The 27,415-nt window shown below is 44.4% G+C and overlaps 1 protein-coding gene across 1 annotated transcript in view; it reads left to right on the plus strand.

The window, feature by feature from the left end:
• The first annotated feature begins 673 nt into the window (after window positions 1-673).
• Window positions 674-27,415, plus strand: part of LOC311236396 (kinesin-like protein KIF2A) — a 58,180-nt gene continuing 31,438 nt past the window's right edge. Inside the window, exons 1-7 of the mRNA XM_084324068.1 lie at window positions 674-766; window positions 6,913-7,007; window positions 8,545-8,688; window positions 20,255-20,300; window positions 20,826-20,945; window positions 23,098-23,198; window positions 24,726-24,821. Of these exons, the coding sequence (XP_084180194.1) occupies window positions 706-766; window positions 6,913-7,007; window positions 8,545-8,688; window positions 20,255-20,300; window positions 20,826-20,945; window positions 23,098-23,198; window positions 24,726-24,821 (663 nt within the window). The 5' untranslated portion in view covers window positions 674-705. The remainder of the gene's footprint in view (window positions 767-6,912; window positions 7,008-8,544; window positions 8,689-20,254; window positions 20,301-20,825; window positions 20,946-23,097; window positions 23,199-24,725; window positions 24,822-27,415) is intronic.

The following is a 27,415-nucleotide window of genomic DNA, read 5'->3' on the forward strand; positions in this document are numbered from 1 at the left end:
ATATAGAAGGGTTATAAATTATGCATAATATATATATGCAGTAATATATAAATGTACATGCTACCATACAGAGCGTATGCGTAGACTATAGTTTGAGGTAGGTAGTTGTGATTATTATGATGAATGAATGAATAAATAAATAATAGAATATAGTTTATTATTCAAGTGTGCTGTTGACCCCCAGTAGGACTGCTGTTGTTGATTCTACTTATTCTACTCTAGTATGATGAATTGAAAATGGGGGACCCTGATGTAAACAAGACGAAAGTCTTTCTCTGGTCTGCATCCCCTTAACAATTGTGTGTATATTGAGCTGTACTGTATTGTACCCATTCTGCAATCTGTTAATAAAAATGTCAATCAATCAATCTACTAATAGTCATGGAATATTATACATGTATATATCTATTACAGCACAATCATGGGCTATATATCCTGCAGACAGCTTGAGTAGATGCACAGTGACAGAGAGAGAGCTGGGGGAAGCACAGCTGATTGGCTGGAGGATGGAGGATGCTCTGACGGGGCGTAGGGTGAGTCTCCTGCGCAGGCGCACTTCCCTTCCTCTATCCCTCTCACTGTGACTGACCTCCTCCCGGTTTGTGCAGAGCGCAACTTGGATGACTGGTTGGAGCCTTCATATCACACACACACACACATACACAGTTACACACACACACACCCACCCAACAACACACATGAGGGATGGCCGCGATCTTTGGAAGGATACTCATCGGCATTTACGTGGAGATCAAGCGGAGCGATGGTAGGTGGACAGAGGACTAGAGGTGTCTCTAGATGAGGAGGACAGACAATCATTGAGGCGCTGGCTGTTGTTGCTAGCTAGCAAAGCTATACATCATCATCTTTGTTGCTGCTGGATGCTCTGTTGGATAATCTGCTAATTCATTTCCCTATATAAAAAAACCCTCTGCTTAATACTATTATGTGCATTTTCCTCCGTGTCGGAGTGAAAACGGTTGGAACGATTGGAGGATGACGGTTGGGTTGGTTCAGGTTGCTATGTGCAAAACATGGGTTGCTATGTGTTGATGTATGAGAAATACAGTATATATCAACAAAAATGTAACACGTTGTTATCTTAAGTCGCAGTGGAACAGTAATCATATGCTTTACCGGTGTTTTACCTACTGGTATGGAGTGTATTGTAACTGCACAGGATTTAAAAAAAAAAGTGGTTACCACTTACCAGTGGTTACAGGCAGCCATGTTGGAAGAAGGAACTAGAAGGAAATGTCATCTCAGGGTAAACACAGGTGTGATTAATAATGTTACTTATGTTATGGGCCTGTTCCATTTAGGTGTGTCACAGCTGTTCCAGTGTGACTCAGACAGCCTATGATGGCAGGGCCTTTGGCTCTGCCTCTGGCACGCCTGAAGGGAATAGAACCATAATTAATGTTACGCCCGTATTTACCCTGCTATATGATCTCCAATGGGCCTATTTCTACCATGCTGTCAATCAAGTAGACAACATGACGTATAGATCCTAATTCTGTGGATCCACCTGTGTGGCTGTCAGGTGTTGCTTTATCAGTGGCCATGTCTGATGTTCCCTCAAGTCTTCAAGAGCGACACAATCTGACAGAAGCTACTAACCCTATACCTCAGGAGCGACACAATCTGACAGAAGCTACTAACTCTACTACCTTCAGGAGCGACACAATCTGACAGAAGCTACTAACCCTACTACCCTCAGGAGCGACACAATCTGACAGAATCTACTAACCCTACTACCCTCAGGAGCGACACAATCTGACAGAAGCTACTAGCCCTACTACCTTCAGGAGCTACACAATCTGACAGAATCTACTAACCCTACTACCCTCAGGAGCGACACAATCTGACAGAAGCTACTAACCCTACTACCCTCAGGAGCGACACAATCTGACAGAAGCTACTAACCCTAGTACCCTCAGGAGCTACACAATCGGACAGAATCTACGGTGGTGTAGTGGTTAACACTGTCGCCTCACAGCAAGAAGGTCCAGGGTTTGATTCCCGCTTGGGGACCAGGTTTCCATGATGCCAGTTACCCAGGTGGGGGTATCTCCCAGGCCTTTCTGTGTGGAGTTTGCATGTTCTCCCCGTGCTCGCAAGGGTTTCCCCCCCCGATAAGATAAACCCAATGGAAAAACATGCACAACAACAGATCGCTAACGCTGTGGTGTCCTTGACGAAGACGGACAGGAGCACTTGGATTGGTCCCCTGGCGCGGCTCACGTTGACGCCTGTCTGCTCCCGGCTGCCCTTGGGGGGGAAGGACGACGGGATGGGTTAATCGCAGAGACGAATCGCATCCTACAGAGACAATGCATGCGTGTGTGTTCCGGTGTGTGTGTGTGTGTGTTGAGGATAATTGCATGCCAATTAAAGACCTCTGAGCAGGTCCTGCATTATTATTATTATTATTATTACCCTCAGGAGCTACACAATCTGACAGAATCTACTAACCCTACCACCCACACTATTCAGTAGGGTCAGAAATAATAATAATAATAATTATTAATTTAATTTATATAGCGCTTCTCAATGACCCGAAGTCGCTGACGGTAGTCGGTGCAAAGTAAAAACAAAGAAACAAAAACAAAGAAACAAAAACAAAGACACAACAAAGAAACAAAAACAAAAGGAACATGAGACCATGGGGGGAACAGGGAAGACAGCATGAGATAGCACAAAAAGACAGAGCGGCAGGAGACAGACATCAATCAGGTTGGAGGGGGGGGGGGGGGGGGGGGGGGTTGAAGGCAAGGGAGAACAGGTGGGTTTTGAGGCGAGCTTTGAAGGTGGAGAGTAGGGGAGTCTCTGATGGACTGAGGGAGGGAGTTCCAGAGTCGGGGTGCAGTGCGAGAGAAGGCCCGATCACCAAAGTTTTTGAGTTTGGATGTCGGGACAGTGAGGGAGGCAGTGGAGGAGGACCGGAGGGAACGGGTGGGGCGGTAGGGAAGAAGGAGATCAGTCAGTTCCCACTGTGCAGTAGGGAAATTACCTTCTTGTCCCGCCCCCTTGCCACGTAAAATAAATCACATCACACGGTATTAGTGTCAACAGCAGCGATATGCAGCATCTTAACTTGTTTAGGCGTTACACTGTTTGTGATGAACAGACAAAAGTGAACGCCGGTTAATCTATTTACACTTGAAAGGCGCATTGTCCGCGCTGGGGTTAGAACCGACAGCTTTGATTGATTGATTCAGTCGTTGATCACCGTCAGTCAAGTCATGCCTTTTTATTGAAATTTTTTGGAAGTAAAGTATAATTATAATTCCTGAGAGTGACCGTGCTAAAACATACTCAGTAAAACCTGGAAGACAGTAGATGATGTCCGGCGAGTTTAAGATTACTGAAGGGATACCTTCATATGATTACTCAACGACAACGATCCAAAAGTTAAGTCTACTGAACCTCCGTATTGTAAAGACCAGACAGCAGGGTTTTCAGACGGGGAACGTGAGATGACACCCGATTGGTCTGTGCAGACTGTGCTGAAAGAAAATAATAAAAAATACAGATTTCATTGTATAGCCTTTGTTATCATCATCATTGTGAGTCAGTAGAGAATGTTAACACTTGTGATATACAGGTCAGAAGAAGTAAAAAGAGACTGTTCTTTCATCCTAACCCTCCCTGATTTAGATTAAGATTAAACTGGATTTGAAGTCTTTATTGCAACGTAGTCATGCAGCGAACAGACACGCGTGATGGGCGACACATAGGAACACAGACATTTCTTTCTCTTTTTTTGGGTCGCCGATGTAATTCAGTCTCTGCGGCGCTTGACCCATCCCGTCCTCCTGCCGCCCAAGGGCAGCCGGGAGCAGACATGGGTTGCGGCGTGGGCCGCGCCCGGCGGGGACCAATCCAAGTGCTCCTGTCCGTCTTCGTCAGGGACGCGACAGCGTTAGCGATCTGTTTCTGCGTGTTTTTCCATTGGGTTTATCTCTTTCTGGAGGGGAAGGAAACCCTTGCGAGCACGGGAAGAACATGCACACTCCACACAGAAAGACCAGGGAGATAGATAGATACCCCACCTGGGTACCTGGCAACCTGGTCCCCAAGCGGGAATCGAACCCAGTACCTTCTTGCTGTGAGGCGACAGTGTTGACCTCTACACCTTCTATGAAAAATCTACCCAAATCCTTTCATCATCATCATCATCATCACAGACATTCTGGATCATGCCTATTGCCCATCCCAGCATAACTCTAGACCTTTTTCAATGAAATGTTGTTGCTAAGGAACCGCTTGGGCCCAAGTTAATTTCCTGTCAGCTGGTGTGTTAGAAAACCCTGCAACAGGGAACACTCATGGTCATGGGCTCATTTAGAATGTCTAGGGCTACGTTCACACTGCAGGCAAAAATGGCCCAAATCTGACTTCATTGCTCATAGTGACTCAGATCAGATACAGTGTGAGCAGCACAAATCACATGGAATCTGATCTTTTCAATTCTGATATGGGCCACTTTCATTATGTAGTCCTAAATCACATATAAGTCAGATTTTTTTGCAATGCAACCTCAGTCTGAACAGTCATGTGACTGTCACTCTAGATTGACATTTGTCACAATTCTTTTACGTCCATCTTCTTTATTGTTAATTTACAATTACATTTACATTTAGTAATTTAGCTGACGCTTTTATCCAAAGCGACTTACAAGTTTTGTACAACAAGACAGCAGGAAGGGTACAACTCTATCAATGTAACAATGTTCATCAAAGTGTTGAGTGCTACAGTGTAGGTTAGTTTATTAGGACAAGTGCATGACAGTAAGGTTAGTTAGGGTTAGAGTTATATATTATATATATATATATATATTTTTTTTTTAAAGGGGAACTATTTTACTATTTCTTTCACTATTTGGGCACTTTTACACAATTCCTGTGAGTCTATGGAACACCTCTGTAAGGTTTTTTTTCTTCAAAAAAAGTCATTGTTTTGTATTTCTAATCAAGTACTCAAAAACAAAACATTTCTACCTCAAGATCTTAAGCCGTTTTGAGGCTTGGCTCCAACCACTGTGTGGCCTGGTGCCAACTGCCACATCAACTGCCACATTATTATGCAGCTGAGAAATCTCTGACATCACAGATATGCACATTTTCAGATGACTCAGTTCAGTGAGGGTGAATATTGTGAGGAGAATTGGAAGAATGCGCCAATATGAGAATTAGAGACATAGATCCTATTAATATAAGTCCACATAGCTAGGAAACAATGCTAAACACTGAAAAATGCCATTTATAAAATAGTTCCCCTTTAATTTCAGATAATCATTGAAGAAGTGCGTCTTTAGTCGACGGCGAAAGATTGGAGCGTGACCAGTTCACACTGGAATATGATATTGGCCACCATCTTAAAAATAATGTGAACAGCCAAACAAAATCTGAGCAATAAATCATAATTGAGCACTTTATGGCTTGCAGTGTGAACGTAGCCTTTGAGATTCAGAAGTTAGGGCCTGCGTCCACTTAGCTCACAAAAACGCTGGCAGTGCGCCGGTAGTACTGGGGGTGGAGCGCTGCAGCGCGAGCCTCTGAATATGCGCCCAGCGCATCGCTCTGTAAAGTTCAGAAAGTTACTTTAAAACGCTGTGTGGGGCCGCACAAAAAAGGTGAAATGTGCTGAAAAAAGAAGCTGACTGCAGCGCATTTCCTTATAGGCGGCCGTGCGGCCGCATACGCTCCGTCCCCATTGGAATACATTGAAAAAAGACGCTTGCGCCAAGAAATATGAGGCAGGTGGATCCGCGCCCTTAGTCACCATGTCTCATTTGATACTGACGTCAGTGTCCAGAGTCCCAGGGAGAAGCTGTCCTATTCTCACCAGAGCATGGAGACCTGTAGACCATCACCCTCTGACCCCTGTTAGCTCTCTCCTGTCACCACTGTCTCACTCCTAGATCTAGTCAGGGTTATTTGTGTAGCCCGGTGTCGACAGGCTCAACGGGTTTCACAAGTTCACATCACAGTGGAACAACCTTACCCTGCTGACTCCTCTCTGATCTCTCATCTCTCCTCTCATCTCTCCTCTCATCTCTCCTCTCATCTCTCTCCTCATCTCTCTCCTCTCATCTCATCTCTCCTCTCATCTCTCTCCTCTCCTCTCATCTCTCATCTCTCATGTCTCTCCTCTCATCTCTCTCATCTCTCATCTCTCTCCTCTCATCTCTCATCTCTCTCTCCTCATATCTCCTCTCTCCTCTCATCTCTCATGTCTCTCCTCTCATCTCTCCATCTATCTCCTCTCATCTCTCTCATCTCTATCTCTCTCTCTCATCCCTCTCATCTCTCTCCTCTCTATCTCTCTCTCATCTCTCTCCTCTCATCTCTCCTCTAATTTCTATCTCCTCATCTCTCTCTCCTCATCTCCTATCATCTCTCCTCTCATCTCATCTCTCTCCTCATCTCTCCTCTCATCTTTCTCTCCTCTCATCTCTCTCTATCTCTCTCTCCTCTCATCTCTCTCTTCTCTCTCATCTCTCTCTCCTCTCATCTCTCTCCTCTCATCTCTCTCTCCTCTCATCTCTCCTCATCTCTCCTCTCATCTTTCTCTCCTCATCTCTCTCTCCTCTCATCTCTCTCTCCTCATCTCTCTCTCCTCTCATCTCTCTCCTCTCATCTCTCTCTCCTCTCATCTCTCTCTCCTCTCATCTCTCTCTCCTCTCATCTATCTCTCTCATCTCTCTCCTCTCATCTCTCCTCTCATCTCTATATCCTCATCTCTCTCCTCATCGCTCCTCTCATCTCTCTCTCTCATCTCTCTCTCCTCTCATCTCTCTCCTCTCCCTCTCCTCTTTCTCTCTCCTCTCCTCTCCTCTCTCCTCTCCTCTCTCATCTCTTCTCTCTCATCTCTCTCCTCATCTCTCCTCATCTCCCATCACGACAGGACGAATACACCAGGCGATGGTCACGTCGCTGAATGAAGACAACGACAGCGTGACGGTGGAGTGGATCGAGAGCGGAGACACCAAAGGGAAAGAGGTATGAGACTGACGCTTTAGGGAAGCAGTCCTCTGGTAATCCGGAGGTTGGCGGTTTGATTCCCGACTCCTCCCGGGCAGCGTGTCACAGTGTCCTTGAGCAAGACCGCTCCTGATGAGCAGGTCGGCACCTTGCATGGTGGCCTCTGCCCTCGGTGAGTGAGTGGGTAAACACGTTAGGAACAAATTGTAAAGCGCTTTGGATAAAAGCTGCTATATAAATGCACCATTTAGGGCGGCTAGGTGGTGCAGTGGGCAAGGCGCTCACCACCAATGCAGGAGGCGCTGGGTTCGAGGCCAGCTCTCCACATTGCTATCAGCTTGGCCGGTCGTTCATACTAAGACAATTGGCAGTATTAGGGGGTGGGAAGCTGATGGGTGGGGATCGGACGTTGTGGACAGCGACTCCTACAGGTCGGTTGGTGCGCCTGCGCAGCAGAATCAGGAAGTGACGGGGGCGGCGTCCCTCCAAAGCGCAGACCCCCGCCGCTGAGAGATCACGCTGTGCAGGTGAAAAGATGCGACGGCTGCCTCCTCGTGTACCGGAGGGGACACGTGATGCAAGGCTCCGTCCACATTGCAGCCGGCTTGTGGGAGGCGTAGTCTAACAACGTTCGAGACAGGGGAGGGTAGAATTGGATAATACGAAATTGGGATGGGAGAAAAATAGAAAATGGGAGAAAAAAGTAGATAAAAAAAATAAAATGCACCATTTACCATTTATGCTGATTGGCTGATACTAATTGGCTGGTACAGCGCTGTCTGTCAGTACCAGCTCCGTTGCGCTTTTTTTTGTTTTGTTGCAGTTCTTAGTGTTTATATTTGAACCAATCACATTCACACCAGAACCCCGGCCGACACCCCCTGACCTGCCGTCTGGATCACTTTATACCTGCAATTTTTTTCATCTTTATAAAATGAGGCGCCGATCATCTTGAATTGGTGGTTCTCAACGAGGGGTCCGAGGGTGGAATAGCTTCACTGTTTCATTCACTAGAAGTGACTAATGAGAGAATACACTGTAACATACTTCAGTGTCACCTCCCCACCTACAGTAGAGATGGGTGTGGAATTCTGGTCAATAAACAACAACAAGTCATATCTAACAATAAATAAGTACCTCAGCTTCACTGGAGATGGGGGGGATGGGCACATAAGCCTGGGAAAGAGACGGGTTCCCATAACAAACACCTAATTGTTTACTTTGAAATGTGGAGCAGGTGTTATACGTTTAGTCTGGAAGGTGTGGTCCACGTGGGGGGATGGGCACATTAGCGGAAAGAGGTGGGAAGAGGAGACATCTAATTGTTCAGTCTGAAAGGGTGTGTGTGTGTGTGTGTGTGTGTGTGTGTGCGCGCTTGCCCCCCCCCCCCCCCACGTTAACATATGGTTTTGTTTTTACTTATTAATAATGTACATGAAATAATCCAACAAGCGAGCTAGCTGGCTGCTGTCGTTGTTAACGGATAGATATTTGCGAGTCAGTCACCTGCTGGTCCTGTACTCGTTTGATGTGTGCGTTTGATGTGTTTCACCAGATCGACCTGGAGAGCATCTTCGCTCTGAACACAGACGTGGCTCCAGAGGAGGAGATCGCCCCGAGTCCAGAGACACCCCCTCCCCCCCCCTGCTCCTCCTCCACCACCACCACCACCGCCGCCAAGGTCATCAAGGCTCCCAAGGTCTGAAGGGTGTTGACATGGCTTCCTTTTAATTCTAAAGAATACACAAGCTGACCTTTTCTTAGAGGAAAATACTTTAAACGTTCGCTTTTGTGTCTCATTTCTTTTTGGTGAAAGGGTTAACATTTACATTTTACATTTAGTCATTTAGCTGACGGCCTGACACTTTTAGCGAGAGCGACTTACAAGTTCTGTACGACGAGTCATCAGGAAGGGCACAACTCTTATCAGCTGAGTAACAATGTTCATCAAAGTGTTGAGTGCTACAGTGTAATAACTTTAATAATAATAATAACTTTATTTGTATAGCACTTTTCATACAGAAGTTGCAGTTCAAAGTGCTTCACAACAGTAAAAAAAAAAAAAAAAAAAAAAATATTTAAAAAAAAGAATAAAAAAATAAAATACAAAAAAAACAACAGTAAAAAATACAGGCATAAGTGAGCATAAAAAAGATAGAGAGGTAGCAAGGTAAGGTAAATCACAGTGTTTCACATTAGGATCTAGCATCCCAATAAGCTCTCTGTTTACAGTTTCATTCAGTAATATACAAATAATAAAAATAGTTTAAAATGATTCAGTTTAAAAATAGTTAAAAAATTATAAAATAGAACGGACATACAACAGGGTATTTAACATACAACAGAGCAGTGCATCAGTAAGAAGTAAAAAGTGTGGGGTGCTCCAGTAGCACACCATGTACCGCGCTGCGTCGCGGAATACCGTGCTGCGTCACGGACCTGGTTGACTCCGAGTTCGATTCCCGGACTCGCCGTCATTTGCCGAATGTCTTCCCCTGCTCTCTCTCCCGTTTCACCCTACATCTGTCGGTCATGCTTGACCAGAAAAAGCGATAAACGCAAAAAAAATGAAGTTTAAATAAAAAAGTTAAAAGTGTGATAAAATAGTTCTCTTAAAATTACAGTGCATACAGTAGGAGGTAGTGAGATAAAATTAGCATAGAACCGACACATGCATTTGATAGGAAGCGTATAAAAGTAGGCAGGGTAAGAATAGTGCAGGTAAGTACAATTTGTGTCAGGATGTCCCTGATGTTTCATTTAAATGCCTGAGCAAAGAAATAGGTTTTAAGCTGTCTTTTGAAGATGTCTAGTGAGTTGGCTTCCCTGATATTTTGGGGTAGTTTGTTCCATAGTTTTGGGGCATAGTTGATAAAGGCTGCATTACCGATCCTCTTTTGACTGTTTCTGGGAGCCTCTAGTAGTCCAGCAGCTGATGATCGCAGTGTTCTTGCTGGCGTGTAATTTATTAGAGTGTTGGCGATGTAGCTAGGTCCCTGTCCATTTAGAGCTTTGTATGTAAGGAGAAGGACCTTAAAGTCAATTCTAAACAGGAAGCCAGTGTAAAGCAGCTAAGACTGGACTAATGTGCTCTCTCCTTTTGGTTCTAGTTAGCAGTCGGGCTGCAGAGTTTTGGATTAGCTGAAGCCTCTCTGTGGTTTTCTTAGGGAGACCCGTGAAAAGTGCATTATAGTAGTCTAACCGGCTAGATATGAATGCATGAATTAGCTTCTCAGCATCGTTTTGATTAATAAATGGTCATACTTTTGCTATATTTCTGAGATGGAAGAACGATGTTTTCATCACTTTGTTTGTGATCCAAGGGGTTAGTGTAGGTTAGTTTATTAGGACAAGTGCATGACAGTAAGGTTAGTTAGGGTTAGATATAGATATATCTATATATATATAATTTTTTGAATGACTTCAGATAATGGTTGAAGAAGTGCGTCTTTAGTCGACGGCGAAAGATTGGACGGGTTTCGGCTGTCCTAACTGGGGTGGGCAGTTCATTCCACCATTGTGGGGCAAGGACTGAGAAAAGGCGGCTTCTCCTTGATGACCCTCCCGGAGCTCGGATAGTAGTGAAAGTGGTAGTGAAAGGGTTAACCTTCTGTAGTGTGGTAGTGAAAGGGTTCAGGTCTGTCATTCTCTCATGTCTATGAACCAGATAGACTGAGGTGGTCATGAATGACCAGGTTTCTCCTAGCTCTACTCCATTATGGACCAGGTTTCTCCTAGCGCTGCTCCATTATAGACCAGGTTTCTCCTAGCGCTGCTCCATTATGGACCAGGTTTCTCCTAGCGCTACTCCTCCATTATGGACCAGGTTTCTCCTAGCGCTCCTCCATTATGGACCAGGTTTCTCCTAGCACTCCTCCATTATGGACCAGGTTTCTCCTAGCGCTGCTCCATTATGGACCAGGTTTCTCCTAGCGCTCCTCCATTATGGACCAGGTTTCTCCTAGCGCTACTCCATTATGGACCAGGTTTCTCCTAGCGCTACTCCATTATGGACCAGGTTTCTCCTAGCGCTGCTCCATAGCGCTGCTCCATTATGGCAAAAATCGTAAACACCATTATTTTGATTGATTTTGAAATCACGATTACTACCCATTGCAGCTGTGACACACCTAAATGGAATAGGCCCATAATTAATGTTCTTAATTACAACTGTGTTTGTCAGAATGGCCACCTTGACAAGGTGCCTATAGAGGCCTTGAACAGGATGGTCGGGAAGAAAGGTAATCGATTCAAAGCAGATCAACTGAGAAGGAAGACGCAAAGACACGGAGAAGGGGGGCAGAGAGGAGACGAGAGGGGACACGGTGATCCAAGGGAGGATAAGTACAATACACACACAATACAGGTTAATGTATACATGAGAAGGACTGATGCAATGAGAAGATGGTAAAGTACATACGAGATCATTATAATTAAGTTATATATATAAAAAAAAAAAAAGGACATGAAGATTCAAGACACATTAGACTGATATACATATGATAATTATACCGAAAGTTATAAAAAAAATTAAAAAAAAGGGACATGGGGATTCGGGAGATGTATTGAGACGGACATGAAAGAACCACAGGATTACACGTGACACATAATACAATTAGACGGGAACATGAAAGTGACTAATGCAGAGCTTATGACCGGGAGCTCGGAGCAGGTCGCACACAGAACGAGTTGGACATATATAGTGCGCACTTTTTAGCCACTAGGGGGAGCCCTCTCACTAGGAGAGCCACTACTCCCCACCCACCAGCGGGGGAAAGAGGGGTACGAGTGAGACCCTCAACTGCCATGGAAGTTCCAAGTGTTAATGTTGATGTTAATGTTTATTATGGTTATATGTATGTAAATCAGACGGAGATAGCAGAGGCTACAACCACAAATATAATTTTATGTGACATGGGTAGAACGGGAAAACAATTGGAAAAGAAATATGACACAAGTTAAGGGTATAAAAATGATGTTGTTAAATGTGAATGGTATGAATAATCCGATCAAGAGGAGTAAGGTGATGACGAAACTTAAGAAAGAGGAGGCGCATGTCATCTTCTTACAAGAAACGCATCTAATATCACAAGAACACGAAAAGCTGAAGAGATTTGGGTATGAAAATCTGTTCTATAGTTCTTTTAAACAGAACCTTAGAAGAGGAGTAGCTATATTAATTAAGAACACAGTGAAGTTTGAAATGATCAGGGAAATAAGGGATAAAGAGGGGAGGTATGTAATGGTCAAGGGGAAAATGGAAGGTCAAATGGTAACACTAGTGAATGTGTATGCTCCACCAGACAGTGAGAAATATCTATTTGAAACAATCTTTGATATCATAGCGTTGGAAGGGGAAGGGGTCCTGATCTGTACAGGTGATTTCAATGTAGTACTGAACTATGACATAGACACGACAAGCACAAAGAAATGGAGGACAAACATTAGCAAATATATGAATATACAAATGGCAGAATTAGGAATCATGGACATATGGAGAGCAATGCACACACTAGATAGAGAATACACACATTATTCACATCCACACAAGGCCATAATTACTACAATTCCAAAAGAAGGGAAAGATAGAGAACTGTGTAGCAGTTTCAGACCTGTGTCCATACTTAATGTAGATTACAAGATGTATACATCAATAATATCCAAAAGATTTGAGACATTTATGACAGATATTATAGACAAAGACCAGACCGGATTCATAAAAGGAAGACAGACACAGGATAACATAAGGAAGACAGTGCAGGTGGTAGAGGAGATACAAAAGGAAGGAGGAAGTGCAGTATTAGTTAGCCTAGATGCAGAAAAAGCCTTCGACAGTGTAAGCTGGATATTTCTATATAAAGTATTGGAGAAATTTGGATTAGACAAAAACGCTATGAAAACAATTAGGGCATTATATCAAGAACCGACGGCTAGGATTAAAGGGGAACTCCAACATTTTGGGAAATTAGCTTATTTAACATCTTCCCTGGAGTTAGACAAGAAGATACATACCTTTTTTGTCTCTGTGCGTGCATTTTAGCTTTGGGAATAGACGCTCCGTTAGCATAGCTTAGCTTCATCACTGGAAGTGGGGGAGGGTTAGAGCCTTACAGTGCCTTACAGTGTATTGCAAGGTCTGACATTGACCAAACTTGATATGCATGACCTTGGTGGGCTCTAGGTCAACTCCTGAAAAGGGGGTCAATGTCAGACCTTGCAATCAAAAGTTAGGGGCGCACTGAAATTATGGCAAGGGTTATTAGCCCCCTAACTTTTGATTGCAAAGTCTGACATTGACCCCCTTTTCAGGAGTTGACCTAGAGCCCACCAAGGTCATGCATATCAAGTTTGGTCAATGTCAGACCTTGCAATACACTGTAAGGCACTGTAAGGCTCTAACCCTCCCCCACTTCCAGTGATGAAGCTAAGCTATGCTAACGGAGCGTCTATTCCCAAAGCTAAAATGCACGCACAGAGACAAAAAAGGTATGTATCTTCTTGTCTAACTCCAGGGAAGATGTTAAATAAGCTAATTTCCCAAAATGTTCGAGTTCCCCTTTAAGGTAAATGGTAGTTTGATGGATTAAACTAGAGAGAGCTACCAGACAGGGTTGTTGTCTTTCGCTGACGCTCTTCGATGTATTCATCGAACCACTGGCTCAACTAATTAGACAGACCAAAGACATCAAAGGGGTGGAGATAAGGGGAACAGAACATAAATTGGGACTGTTCGCAGACGACGTGATAGTGTATATGAGACAACCAGACACAAGCTTTCCGACACTGATGGATTTACTGACAGAATATGGATACTACTCAGGATATAGACTCAACGTGACGAAGACACAGACTTTAGCACTGAACTACACGCCAACGATAGAGATCAAAGACAAATACAAAATTAAATGGGACATGGACAGGATCAAGTACCTAGGGGTGAACATTACAAGAGGGATGGAGGGGTTATATGATGCAAACTATACACAGATCAATCAGAAAACCAAAGAGACCTAGAAAGATGGACAGTAATGCCCCTAGATTTCAGCTCAAGGATCGAAATCATTAACACTTTGAGAGCCCACCACGTGTTATCAGCCCGCCCCCTGAATGCCCACCACGACAATTAGCGTGTGATTTTTTTTATTAGCGCTCTGAATTCATATTTCATCAACGGAGTCTCCCGTTGGTAAACTAGCCCCTCAGATGTGAAAAAACCGCCCCCTATCGTCTCCCAGATGGTAATGCACCCTTTTGGAATGGACTCAATGAAAATGGATGAGAAAAGAAAAATTCGGAATCCACATTTTACTTCTCAGGCATGTACCCCGAGCCGATCGGAGTCATTGTGGACCATCAGAACAGCGTGGAATATGTGTTTACAGTATGTAGCGTTGGATCAATAAAAGCGATCGATTTTTGGAATGGCGATCAGGAATTGGAATGATCTTTTTAGATAACATCTGATCTCAGGTAAGGAATCTATTTGACCAGTCTTAGGATAATCAGACCTGTTTTCACGGAGATATAAGCTTTTCCCCTATGTGTGTGTGGCTGTGCGAGCGATCAGGATCTAAGAGAATCGATTTTCAGCTTGCATACGTACACATAATACTATCGATAATCTAGCGTTTATTTGAAAACGATTCATAAATAGGCCGAAAAATGACAACATTCTAGAATATTCCAGTACAGGGCGTTTATCACAGAATCTTTTTATTTTCCTTGAAAACGAGGGCTTTTCAAAATGCTATGAAACGGAAATGAACCGATAAAAAAACAATCCGCTTCGACAATGTTTTTTTTTATTTTTTATTATATCTTTTCCCCCCTCCTTTTTCCGATTTTTCTTCCATCCCACTGTTAGTCGTTATGCCAATTCCCAACCCCCTTCCTGGTTGTTGTGCACTTTCCCCTACTGTTGGTCCGAGAGGCCGGAGACTGTCACATGTTTTCCTCCCGACGCATGTGCAGCCAGCCGGCAGCCAGCCTGGCCGCGCAGATTCTCACTGGGAGAGTGTAACGTGTGGGAGGCCGCACTACCTCTCCAGATCCTACCCTCGCTGAGCAGGCGCCCCGACCAAACTGTAGGGGTCGCTGTCCACAACGCCCAGGACCCACCCGGCAGATTTCCCCACCCCCTAATACTGCCAATTGTATTAGTGTGAACGGCCAGCCAAGCTGGTGACATCGCCGGGAGCTGGATTCGAACACGCGAACCCAGCGTCTCCAGCATTGGTGACGAACACAATCTCCGCTACGCCACCTGACCGCCCCGCTTCGACAATGTTGACTGGATAATGAGTCATTGATAAGCGACGGGCAGATTAGACACATAGCCATAATTTAAAACATAGATTAGGCGTTATTAACACTAACATTGAAGTGGATGCTGGGCATTCAAGCACTAAATCGTGCACCCCCCCTGCTGGCGCTGAAAGTGTTAAGATGAACATATTACCAAGGTTACTATACCTATTTCAGTCTCTACCTATATTAATACCACAAAAACAATTCAGGGAATGGGACAGACAGATATCAAGATTCATTTGGGGGGGGGGGGAAGGCCAAGGATCAGATATGTGACTACAACTACCAAAGGAAAAAGGAGGAATGGCAGTACCCAGTTTAGAAAGCTATTACTATGCAGCACAGCTTAGAACAGTAGCATGCTGGTGCAATGTGAATTATGAAGCCAAATGGAAAGATACTTTTTTTCTATAGGCTTGCCGTGGTAGTCAGTGATACTGGTGTCATTCTGTGTTCAGGCATCCAGAGTAAATTAATTGCCTAGTGCCCCTTTAACAACCTATAGGCTTGCTAAGTTTCAGTTTCACTTCTAGAAAGGATTTAACTTCACGTGAAGCCGAGACTGAAGACTACTAGAGAACAATTACTAGAGAACAATTACACAACAATGGCAGAGGATTATTGGGATTTAAACACAATAGCAGTTCAACTGGAGAACAGCTCAGATGATCAGTCCGAAAAAGTATGTTTCTTTTTTTTATTTGATCAGCGTAAGTCCGGCGGGGGAGAATGTTGTTGTTGTTTGTTGGCGACGTGTGTGTGTGTGTGTGTTGGTGATGCGCGGCGTGTGTGTGTGTTGGCGATGCGCCGCGTGTGTGTGTGTTGGCGATGCGCCGCGTGTGTGTGTGTTGGCGATGCGTGGCGTGTGTGTGTGTTGGCGACGCGCGGCGTGTGTGTGTGTTGGCGATGCGTGGCGTGTGTGTGTGTTGGCGATGCAGGCTGCAGCTGTTCTTCTAATGTAAATGTGCCTTTCTCCGTGCACTTTTGCCCGCTCTGAAGTCGGACTCTGTGTGCCCGGCCACGCTCGCTGTTCTCGCACGGACCTTGCGAGTGCCTGCATGCGCGACTGGTGTGTTTGCGCTGTCACGTATTCATCGCATGGCTGCACGTACCGCACCGTGACGGCCGTACCGTAAATTCGCGGGACGAATACACGTACCGTTACACCCCTATTCTAGAACATTTGTGATGTCACAGTATGATGTCATGTGATGTCACAGATTTATGTCATAATAGAACATTCTAGAACATTTGTGTATCTATTCAACAATTCTCTCAGAAGATATTGCGCATTTTGAAACAGGACTGAAGATATCAACTGTTAAACAACATGGATTGAAACCTGCATTTCTCAAACAAGATGTCGTTTAGCCGTGGAAATGTGAGTGTCCACTAGGGCTGAGCCCAAACGTTCGAACGTTCGAACGTTCGAACCTTCATTCGTTATGTTGGCATTCGAATTCTAAATCAACATTCAAATTTTTTATAAAGATTTTTTTTTATTTAATTTTTTTCATTCTGTTTAAACCAATGGGGTTTTTCTTCACAGTTGCAGATAAAGATTAGGCTACACCAATATAGTATTAAAAGAAACGGATGAGTTATATTCATTAGAAAGTTGATTTAATTGATTTAGTTGGGCTGGGGCTTCTCCCTGGGCTGGGTCTGGGGTTGGAAAGTTGATTTAATAAAAGAAAAAATTCTCATTTAACACTTTGAGAGCCACTCACGGCTAATCTCGTGTTTACGATAGTTACGTTGAAAGCCACTCACGAGATTTCTCGGAATTATTATTATTTTTTTTTTAGCGATCTGAAATCATATTGCATCACGCAAGCCTACCCTAGCCTACCCAAGGGCCGCCGGCGATCAGATGTGAAAAAAGCGCCCCCTATCGTCTCCCAGATGGTAAATCACCCTTTTGGAATGGACTCAATGAAAATGGATGGGGGGAAAAAAATATTCCAGTCCACATTTTCCAGTCCACTGATGCAGCCGGAGTTACCAGAGTTAATTCTGGATCCTCTGAGCCCCGCGGATCATGAGTTCTACTGTATACACGTTAGATCTATACACTTATCGATTTTTTCGAATGGTGATCAGTAATTGGAATATACCATTTGGATACCATCTGATGTCAGGTAAGGAATCTATGTTATCAGTGTTAGGATAGTCAGACTCGTTTTCAAGGAGATATAAGCTTTTTTGTGATATATATGTGCTCTATCTGTTTCACTGTAAAATCCATGAGGAAATGAAATCAGCTATTATCAGCGCGCGGCTCGAACGTGCGTGCGTGCACGTATACTATTGATCATCTAGCGTTTATTTGAAAACGATTCATAAATAGGCCGACAAATATCAACGTTCTGGAATATTCCAGTAAAAGGCGATTATCACAGAATGGGCTGTTTTTCACCTGAAAACGGGTGCTTTTCAAAATGCTCTCAAACGGAAATGAAGCGATAAAAAACCAATCTGCCTTGACAACACTGACTGGAAAATGATTCTTTGATAAGCGACGGGCAGATTAGACACATAGCCATAATTTAAAACATAGATTAGGCGATATTAACGTTAACATTGGGAGTGGACCGTGGCATTCAAGGGGGTAAAAAGGAAAACACGGCGTGGTGCTCAAAGTGTTAATCAGATTAATCACTTTATTCAAATTGAGGATTTCGTTAAAAAAAGAAGAAAAAAAAACGAGTCAACTTTTTTTTAAATTAAAAATGAAGGTTCGACGTCCGTTCGAAAAACCCTGACGAAGTTCGAATCCCAAAAACAGGCTACGGGGACAGCCTTACCAAACATTATTTATATTATTCAAATGGAACTCAAACATGTTCCGTTGTGATGTCACAGTATGATGTCATAATAGAACATTCTAGAACATTTGTGATGTCACAATATGATGTCATAATCAAACATTAGAACATTTGTGATGTCACAGTATGATGTTGTCTATCTATTCAACAATTCTCTCAGAAGATATTGCGCATTTTGAAACGGGACTGAAGATATCAACTGTTAAACAACATAGATTGAAGCCTGCATTTCTCAAACAAGATGTCGTTTAGCCGTGAAAATGTGAGTGTCATTCGAATTCTAAATCAACATTAGAATTTTTTATAAAGAAAAAAACATTTTTTGGGTTTTCTTCACAGTTGCAGATAAAGATTAGGCTACACCATTATAGTAATAAAAGAAACTGATGAGTTATATTTATTAGAAAGTTGATTTAAGGGCGGCTAGGTGGTGTAGTGGGCAAGACGCTCGCCATCAACGCTGGAGACGCTGGGTTCGAATCCAGCTCTCGGAGTTGCTATCAGCTTGGCTGGTCGTTCATACTAACACAATTGGCAGTGTTAGGGGTGGGAAAGCTGATGGGTGGGTCCTGGGCCTTGTGGACAGCGACCCCTACAGTTTGGTCGGGGCGCCTGCACAGCGAGGGTAGGATCTGGAGGGAGATAGTGCGACCTTCCACACGTTACACTCTCCCAGTGAGAATCTGCGCTGCCAGGCTGGCTGCCGGCTGGCTGCACATGTGTCGGAGGAAAGCATGTGACAGTCTCCGGCCTCCCGGACCAACAGTAGGGGGGAGTGCGCAACAACCAGGAAGGGGGTTGGGAATTGGCATAACGACTAACAGTGGGATGGGAGAAAAATCGGAAAAATCATAGTATCATAGACGTTATTGTAAGACCTTTTGAGGTTGTACTAATCTTTTGTTTTTAGTTTTTTTTTATATTCAGTTATAGTCTAAACGTTAAAAGGTAGCCAGCCAGCACAGCCCGTATTAGCTAGCTACAGTTGCTAGGTAGCTAACGCTAGCCAACAGCTGCAAAAGCGAACGCCAATGATGGTATCAGCCGCTGATATTATGAGCTGTATTTTTATTTTTATTTTTTTTTCTCCCATCCCAATGTTAGTCGTTATGCCAATTCCCAATCCCCTTCCTGGTCGCTGCGCACCTACCCCCTACGGTCGGTCTGGGAGAGTGGAGGCTATCACATGCTTCCTCCGACACACGTGTAGCCAATCAACCGCTTCTTTTCACCTGGCAGCGCGGACTCTCACTGAGAGGGTGTAACGTGTGGAAGGATCACACAACCCCCCTTAAGGCCCTCCCATAGTCGAGCAGACTGTACACAGAGCAGACTCCGCGGAGGTCCGCGCGGACTCAAAGGGAGTCAAAGCAGACCCACAGCAGAGTGCAAAGTGCGAAGCTCCTATTTTCTGACGCGCGGACGTCCGCTGAGATCAAAAGCTCAAAGAGTCCGCACGGACCTCCGCGGAGTCTGCTCTGTGTACAGTCTGCTCGACTATGGGAGGGCCTTTAGATCCTTTCCTCGCTGAGCAGGCGCCCCGACCGAACTATGGGAGTCGCTGTTTACAACGACCAGGACACACCCACCAGCTTTCCCACCCCTAATACTTCCAATTGTGTTAGTATGAACGGCCAGCCAAGCTGGTAGCAATACAGAGAGCTGGGCTCGAACCCAGCATCTCCTGCACTAGTGGCGAGCGCCTTGCCCACTGCGCCACTTAGCCGCCCTATGAGCTGTATTTTATTCGTATTACTTGTTTTATCATGTCTATTTTATTATCTATTCTATTTTATTATTTGTATTTTTGCACAATCGAAGGCGGGCATGGCCACCTTCATTTCACTACATGTCTTGTAGTATGTATGTCTATATTACTACCTACTATGCTAATATGTCTGCACTCAAGACTGTAGCACTGAAGTTCAACACTGTTTGACGAACCCTTCCCTTCCTGCTGAATTGTTGTACATAACTTGTAAGTCGCTTTTGGAAAAAAGCATCAGCTAAATGACTAAATGTAAATGTAAATTGCACCACCATGGCTGCAGGGTTTGAATCTGTTTTTATTGATTTATTCATTATTATCAATTTATTTCTTGTTTTCTTTTTTCTTTTTACTTCTTTCAGGTCCGACGAACAATAACACAGCCTAACCCCATCCGGGAGAACAAAGGTGCGTTTGACCGCCCCGCTGTTCAAGCAACATTTCATGTATACACGAGGAGACATAATACCAATAATCTAGCGTTGATTTCAGGATGATTAGATAATCAGCTGAAAAATGTCAACGTGATAACTGGATTACACTAAAATGCCCTTTTCTCGTCTTCCTGGAATGACTCTGAATCACTCAAACTATACTCATATTTAAAACGGAAATGTACGGATGAAAAAACAATCTGTTTTTTGCATGTTGACCAGAAGCAATTCACTGAGAGTCGACGGCGTTATTAGATCCATAGCTATAATATAAAATATAGTTTTAGGACTCGCAAGTTTGGCATTCTAAAACTATATCCATTGAACAGCGCACTGGCGCTGAAGGCCATCAGCGCCCCCCTGCTGCTGGCGTCCAATGTGTTAATGATTGTGTTACTGCTGTTGTGTGGTTACACTGTATTCATGATTGTCTTACTGTTGTTGTGTGTTAGACAGTATTAATGATTGTGTTACTGTTGTTGTGTGTTGTGTTGTACAGCTGCAGCTGTAGGGACCACCAGGGCTCGACCCAGCCAGCAGATCCAGGCTCTGGAACCTCCCCCCCCGGCCATAACCCCCCAGCCCACACAGCAACAAACCCTGCTCCAACAGCAGAATGGTAACCACACACACACACACACCACACACCACACAAACACACACACAGGTGCTGGTCCAGCAGGATGATAATGAACATGTACACACAGTCCATCTCGCTGAATAATGCAGCCACAGCAGAGCCCTGGTCCTTCCGGTGCAGGTGAGTAAAGTATCTATACTGTGATGCACTCCTGGGGTCGTTCCCAGGATCAATAGCTCCATCAGCCGTCTTATCTGTGGCTCCTCGCTGGTGGAGGGAGGACACGCTGCTGTCTGAGCGCTGCAGACAGAGCGACTAGAGTGATGTCGTGCTCTCACACAGCTGTGTGATGGTGGATGGGGGGAGGGGGGTGAAAGGCTCTTTCATATTTTGCCCACTGGCTCGGCTTGACTTTTAGACACATCTGCTGGTCTGTTAATGAGAGAGTAATTGGGAGGTCAAACGTTCTGCTGTGTGATGTGATCAAACGGGAGCTCCGCCCACAATGATATTGAGAACGCAGTTTCGGCTCCTTCCTTTTTTCGTGCCACTTCCCTCACAAAAAGCCAAAGTCCCAGACGACACCTTCAACTGGTAAAACAAACAGCCACTCAGATTGTAGCCGACCCCTGTTCCACACAATGGCGTTTGTTGGTTGATGTTTTTTGTTGGAGAAATTACTGTCAAAATGGCGTCTGCGTTTTTCATTCAAATGGTTGCTCCCCTTAAATAGGAGCCAACAACGAGATTCTTGCATCTAAATGTTGCCCCGAGTCTCGACTACAACCCTGTGAAATCTGATTCTTCTTTTCGCATGGGACTTTTACGTTTTTTTTTAACCAAAATGAATGAATGGGTGCGCCATCACCTATTAGGAATTCAATGCGGCCAAAACGGCGGAAATGTTCTCTCTGCTATTTACAATCATCTCGTTCTCGCACTGCTATTTACAATCATCTCTTGAGGTTCAAAAGCCTGTTTTCCATGATGGATTATAATGGATTATAGCAGGTCAAGTAATTACAAGAAGTAAATTCGCCACTGAAAACTAACATTTTGATTTTTTTGATGTTGTAGAGTCTACAACATCAAAAATGTAGACCATTTCACAGAGGTGGAATATGCTATTAAAATAAATATCGGCTCTACCAGCGATTAAAAATAAATAAATAATTATATATATATATATATCAATCAAGAGGTTTATTTGTCACATACATACCAGGGCATACAGTGAAATGCGGGTGGTCTTGCACGCATTGATTGTGCAAAATACAATAATAAAATAGAATAAAATAGGCATAGAAAAAATTAAATAGATGAGACACAAGATATGCATGGTAAAAAAAAGACATGCTAGGTTCCTGAGAAACTGGTTCTTATATACACTACTATGCAATATACAATTTACAAAGTTAACTCTTACTGTATCTAAACTATACAGTACCTCCTTCTTTTAAAGTGTTTTTAAAGATTCTATTTTTTAAAGTGACATTTTGTTTAAAGTGATTTTTTTTAGCGGTTGCCGCATGAGTGGTGTGTGTGTGTGTCTGTGTGTGCTCATGTGTATTTGTGAGTGGAGAGTTCAGTGTTCAGTGTTCTGATGGCCTGGGGGAAGAAGCTGAGTCTGAGTCTCTCTGTTCTTGCAGCGTGTGATCGTAGGCGCTTGCCTGACCGCAGCAGCTTGAACAGGCTGTTGTTGGGGTGGTGGGGGTCTTTCATAATTCTGCAGGCTCTGGATTTGCACCTCCTGTTATATAAGTCCTGCAGGGGTGGTATAGTGCAATACCCGTAGTATGCTCAGCTGAGCGCATATATATATTTGACCTAATAGTGAGGCTGCATGGCTTTTCACAGCGGCTGCTGCAAAGTCCAGATGCTGTTGTCTGTAGTTCGTCATTTCAAAATGACAATAAGAAAGAAGTGATTACAGTAATATTTTTTTTCAGGCGTCCCGTTTTCACACCAGGGGGACCGCAAACGGGGCCCCGACCCTGACGTTGGGAAACCAAACCCCCGCAGGAGTCAATGTTTTGGTTGCTGTGGATGTTTGTGGAATGACACTTGAAGTGTCTCCATTCTCTCAGAATGAATGATGTCATTGTTTATTGATTAAACTCTCTGTGGTCGTGTTTCTCCGCCCCCCCCCCTCCCCTCCCCTCCCCCCCCCCCCTGCCCCTCCCCCCTGCAGCCAGGAAGAAATCCAACTGTGTGAAGGAGGTGGAGAAGCTGCAGGAGAAGCGAGAGAGGAGGCGGATCCAACAGCAGGAGCTCAGAGAGAAGAAGGCATCGGTGGGGGCGGGCATGTGTAAACGCCCACACACACACACACACACACACACACACACACACACACACACACACACACACACACACACACACACACACACACAGCTGCGACAGCAATAACAGAAAAAGCTACTACTGTCATCACCCTCCTTTAGACCTCTCTGTTAATTTATTTGTTTTATTAACCCTTTCACTGCCAGGGGGGCAGGTGGCGCACGGAGATTACGTTCGTCACCAACACCGGGAGACACTGGATTCGCCTGTTCGAATCCAGCTCCCGGCGTTGCTATCAGCTTGGCTGGCCTCTCACACTGATACAATTGGCTGTATCAGAGGGTGGGAAAGCTGAAGGGTGGGTCCTGGGCGTTGTGGACAGCGACCCCTACAGTTCGGTCGGGGCGCCTGCTCAGCAAGGGTTGGAACTAAGGAGAGATAGTGTGGCCGACCACACGCTACACTCTCCCCGGTGAGAACCTGCGCGGCCAGGTTGGCCTGCCGGCAGGCTGCACATGCGTCGGAGGAAAGCATGTGACAGTCTCCGGTCTCCCGGACCAACAGTAGGGGAAAGTATGCAACAACCAGGAAGGGTGGGATGGGAGAAAAATCGGGAAAAAGAGGGGAAGAAAGATAATAAATTAACCATTTCACTGCCACACGACAGCCGGTTAACCCTTTCACTGTGACAATACAGAAGGTTAGCCCTTTACTATCACACAACCGACGGCGATGCTCCATCATTAGCATCATTAGCTCCGCATTTGCGGAGCTAATGATGCTAATGATGGAGCATCGCCGTCGGTTGTGTGATAGTAAAGGGCTAACCTTCTGTCGTGTGGCAGTGAAAGGGTTAAGATCTACATTATCTTTTGCATAGCAGCAGCTATTCTTCCTGGGGTCCAATAACTTACATGGTGACAACACAACAATATACATTACATTCACACTCAATTTACAAGTTAGTCGTTTAAGCTGATGCTTTTATCCAAAGAGATTTACAGATTGTGAACAACAAGTCAGCAGGAGGGGCACATCTCTGGCAGCTAAGTGGTATTGTTCGTCAAATAGTGTGGACATAGTGTTACACTCTGAGTCCATAGTAGTATAGACATAATTTAGCATGATTTCTTTCTTCGGATATTGTTTGAATGAAGACTGACACTCAACACCATACATTGATAAAACACGTAAAAAAAAAAAACTATAAATAACACACGTAGACAAAACAAACACACTGCAATTAGACAAAGCAAATAGACTGAATCCACCATGATCTCTAATGAATATGTGGCCAATATCAGTTTCCAGTGTGGGCTGGTCATGCTCCTGAACTGTGCAGTGGAGGCCAAATTAAAAACAAACCAGACCTGTATCTGATTTAGGACCAGATATGAAAGTGGCCCAAATCTGAATTGAAAAAGATTAGATTCCATTGTGATTTGTGCTGTTCACACTGTTCTGATCTTCACAGTGTCCTTCACAGTAACTGTTCTGAGGTCAGTTTTTTACTCACGGTAGTGTTCTGTGTTCCAGGAGGTGGACGCCACGATACCCAACTATGAGATCATGTGTATGATCCAAGACTTCAGAGCCAGTCTGGACTACAGGCCGCTGACCACCTCTGACCTGGTACGTCTGGTTTCTACCCCGGTCTGTCCACAACCCTACATCCACCCTGAAACAGAGTTTACATCTCCCTATTTCACTGGTCCTGGACAGTTATGGCAATATCTATCACACTTACTGGAGTTGGTCCATTGACAGTGAATTAGTGGCTGACCTTGTGGGCTCATAGAATAGAATAGAATAGAAGTACTTTATTGATCCTGAGGGAACTACAGTACTACAGATCGCTCACAATAAACATTTAGGTAGAATAGAAATACAGTCAAGAATATACATTCTAAAATATGTATATACATTCTAAAATATACAGCCAAAATATACAGTAATGTACAGTAGGGGTGTAACAGTACATGTATTCGTCCCGCGAATTTACGGTACGTGGCTCACGTATATACATACCACTAGGTGAACATTTTACAAATCTATGCTCAATATCTTTACTTTACACTGGCTTACTAACAGTCTTAACACAGAAGGTCATTGATTTAACGTCGCATATCAAGCTTGGATTGCCACATTTAGATGATTAATAAAAACCTTGAAGCTTGTAAAGGCATGAACAAGCCGACGGAACAAATGAACGTGCACTCTGCACTCGGCTGTTTCTCCCCTCCTCTCCTCCCCTTACCTACAGGTGTCACTGAAAGAAAACCAACCATGAATGATACAGTATGTTTGTAACACAGCATAATATACAATAGGCTGAAAATGTTCATCGTTTTCTTGTTCACGTAATAATGTTAACCAATGGAAAGACACACACGTGCACGTGCACACACACACCAACTTTCTTCTGCGCTACTTTCCAGCTGATCCGAGAAAAAAAAAACACGCAAACGTTCTTCTGGACTGGTCCTTTGAGCTCCTCTCCAGTCGAGCTGCTACGGTGTTTAAATCCAAAATAGTGATAAATCAATCCTCTCATTGTTGTGTAACATGGCATCTCTTCTCTAGTCTTTCTCTGCGTCACGTGAAGTAAAATCTACTCTAGAAGTGAAAGTGAAACTATACAACGGTGGGGGGTGGGGGCAGTCTAGGCAATTAATTTACTCAAGTGGATTCCTGAACACAGAATGACACTGTTATCACTGACTGACTACCGCAGCAAGCCTAGGTGGAACTAAGTATAACTTAATAAAAAATAATTATATATATAATTATTATTATAATAATTATTATAAATATGTAATAATCATAAATATTGTTTTCCTGCGTACCGAAATCGTACCGAACCGTGACCCCAAAACCGAGGTACGTATGGAAAACCGTGTCTTCCGTGTACCGTTACACCCCTAATGTACAGTCAAAATGTAGATGTAAAAAGTCCAGGAAGATATGGAAGAATTTGTACTGTTACAAGTCAAGTCAAGTCAAGTCAAGAGTTTTATTTGTCACGGCATACAAGTATACAATGAAATGCGGGTGGTCTTGCCCGCAACGATGTGCAATACAGTGGTACAACATATAATAGAATCCAATAAAAACAACATTGTGCAATAAACAGGTAACAGGTAACATGGTGTGACATCTCGGTATCTGTACATAAAAAATATTTACAGAGCATATAGGACATGCTAGGTAGCTTTGGTAGTGCAATACACTGTTACTGTTGTTATACTAATTTAAAGTGGCCTTTCCTTTTGGCCATAAGTGGGTGTGTGCGGCATGAGTGTGTGCCCGCTCATGTTAAAGTGTTAAAGTGGCTGCTAGTGTGTGAGCGTGCACAGCGTGCGTGTCGTGTGTGTGCTTGTGTGTGGATAGTTCAGTGTTCTGTGGCACTCAATGTTCATTGTTCAAGGCTCTGATGGCCTGGGGGAAGAAGCTGAGCCTAAGCCTCTCTGTCCTAGTAGCTGGGGTTCGCAGGCGTCTGCCTGACCTCAGCAGCTGGAACAGGCTGTTATTGGGGTGGTGGGGGTCTTTCATTATTCTGCAGGCTTTGGATTTGCACCTCTTGTTGTATAGAACCTGCAGGGGAGGTAGTGCCATACCCGTGGTACGCTCGGCTGAGCGCACCACTCTCTGTAGGGCCTTCTTGTCCTGTGCCGTGCTGTTTCCATACCAGGCAGTGATGTTTCCGGTCAAGATGCTCTCTACAGCTCCTGAGTAGAAGGACTGGAGTATCTTCCCCGATACTCTGAACTTCCTTAACTGTCTCAGGTGGTAGAGGCGCTGCTTCGCCTTCTTTACTACTGTGTCTATGTGTGTTGTCCATGTCATATCCTCTGAGATGTGGACCCCCAGGTACTTAAAGCTGCTCACCCTGTCCACGGTAGCCCCGTTAATCATCAGTGGTGTGTGTGTCTCCTGCTGTCCTCTCCTATAATCCACGATCAGCTCCTTGGTTTTACCAATGTTCAGGAGCAGGCTGTTGTCCTGGCACCAGCGTTCCAGTACCTCAACCTCCTCCCGGTAGGCCTTCTCGTCGTTGTCCGAGATCAGCCCCACCACCACCGTGTCGTCTGCGAACTTCACTATGGAGTTGGAGCTGAACTTGGCCACACAGTCGTGTGTGTATAGTGAGTACAGCAGGGGGCTCAGAACACAGCCCTGGGGGGACCCGATGCTCAGGGTGATGGTGTTGGAGGTCTGACCCCCCA

The sequence above is a fragment of the Notolepis coatsorum genome (assembly GCF_963971535.1).
Source record: "Notolepis coatsorum genome assembly, chromosome: 11".
NCBI lineage: Eukaryota > Metazoa > Chordata > Actinopteri > Aulopiformes > Paralepididae > Notolepis > Notolepis coatsorum.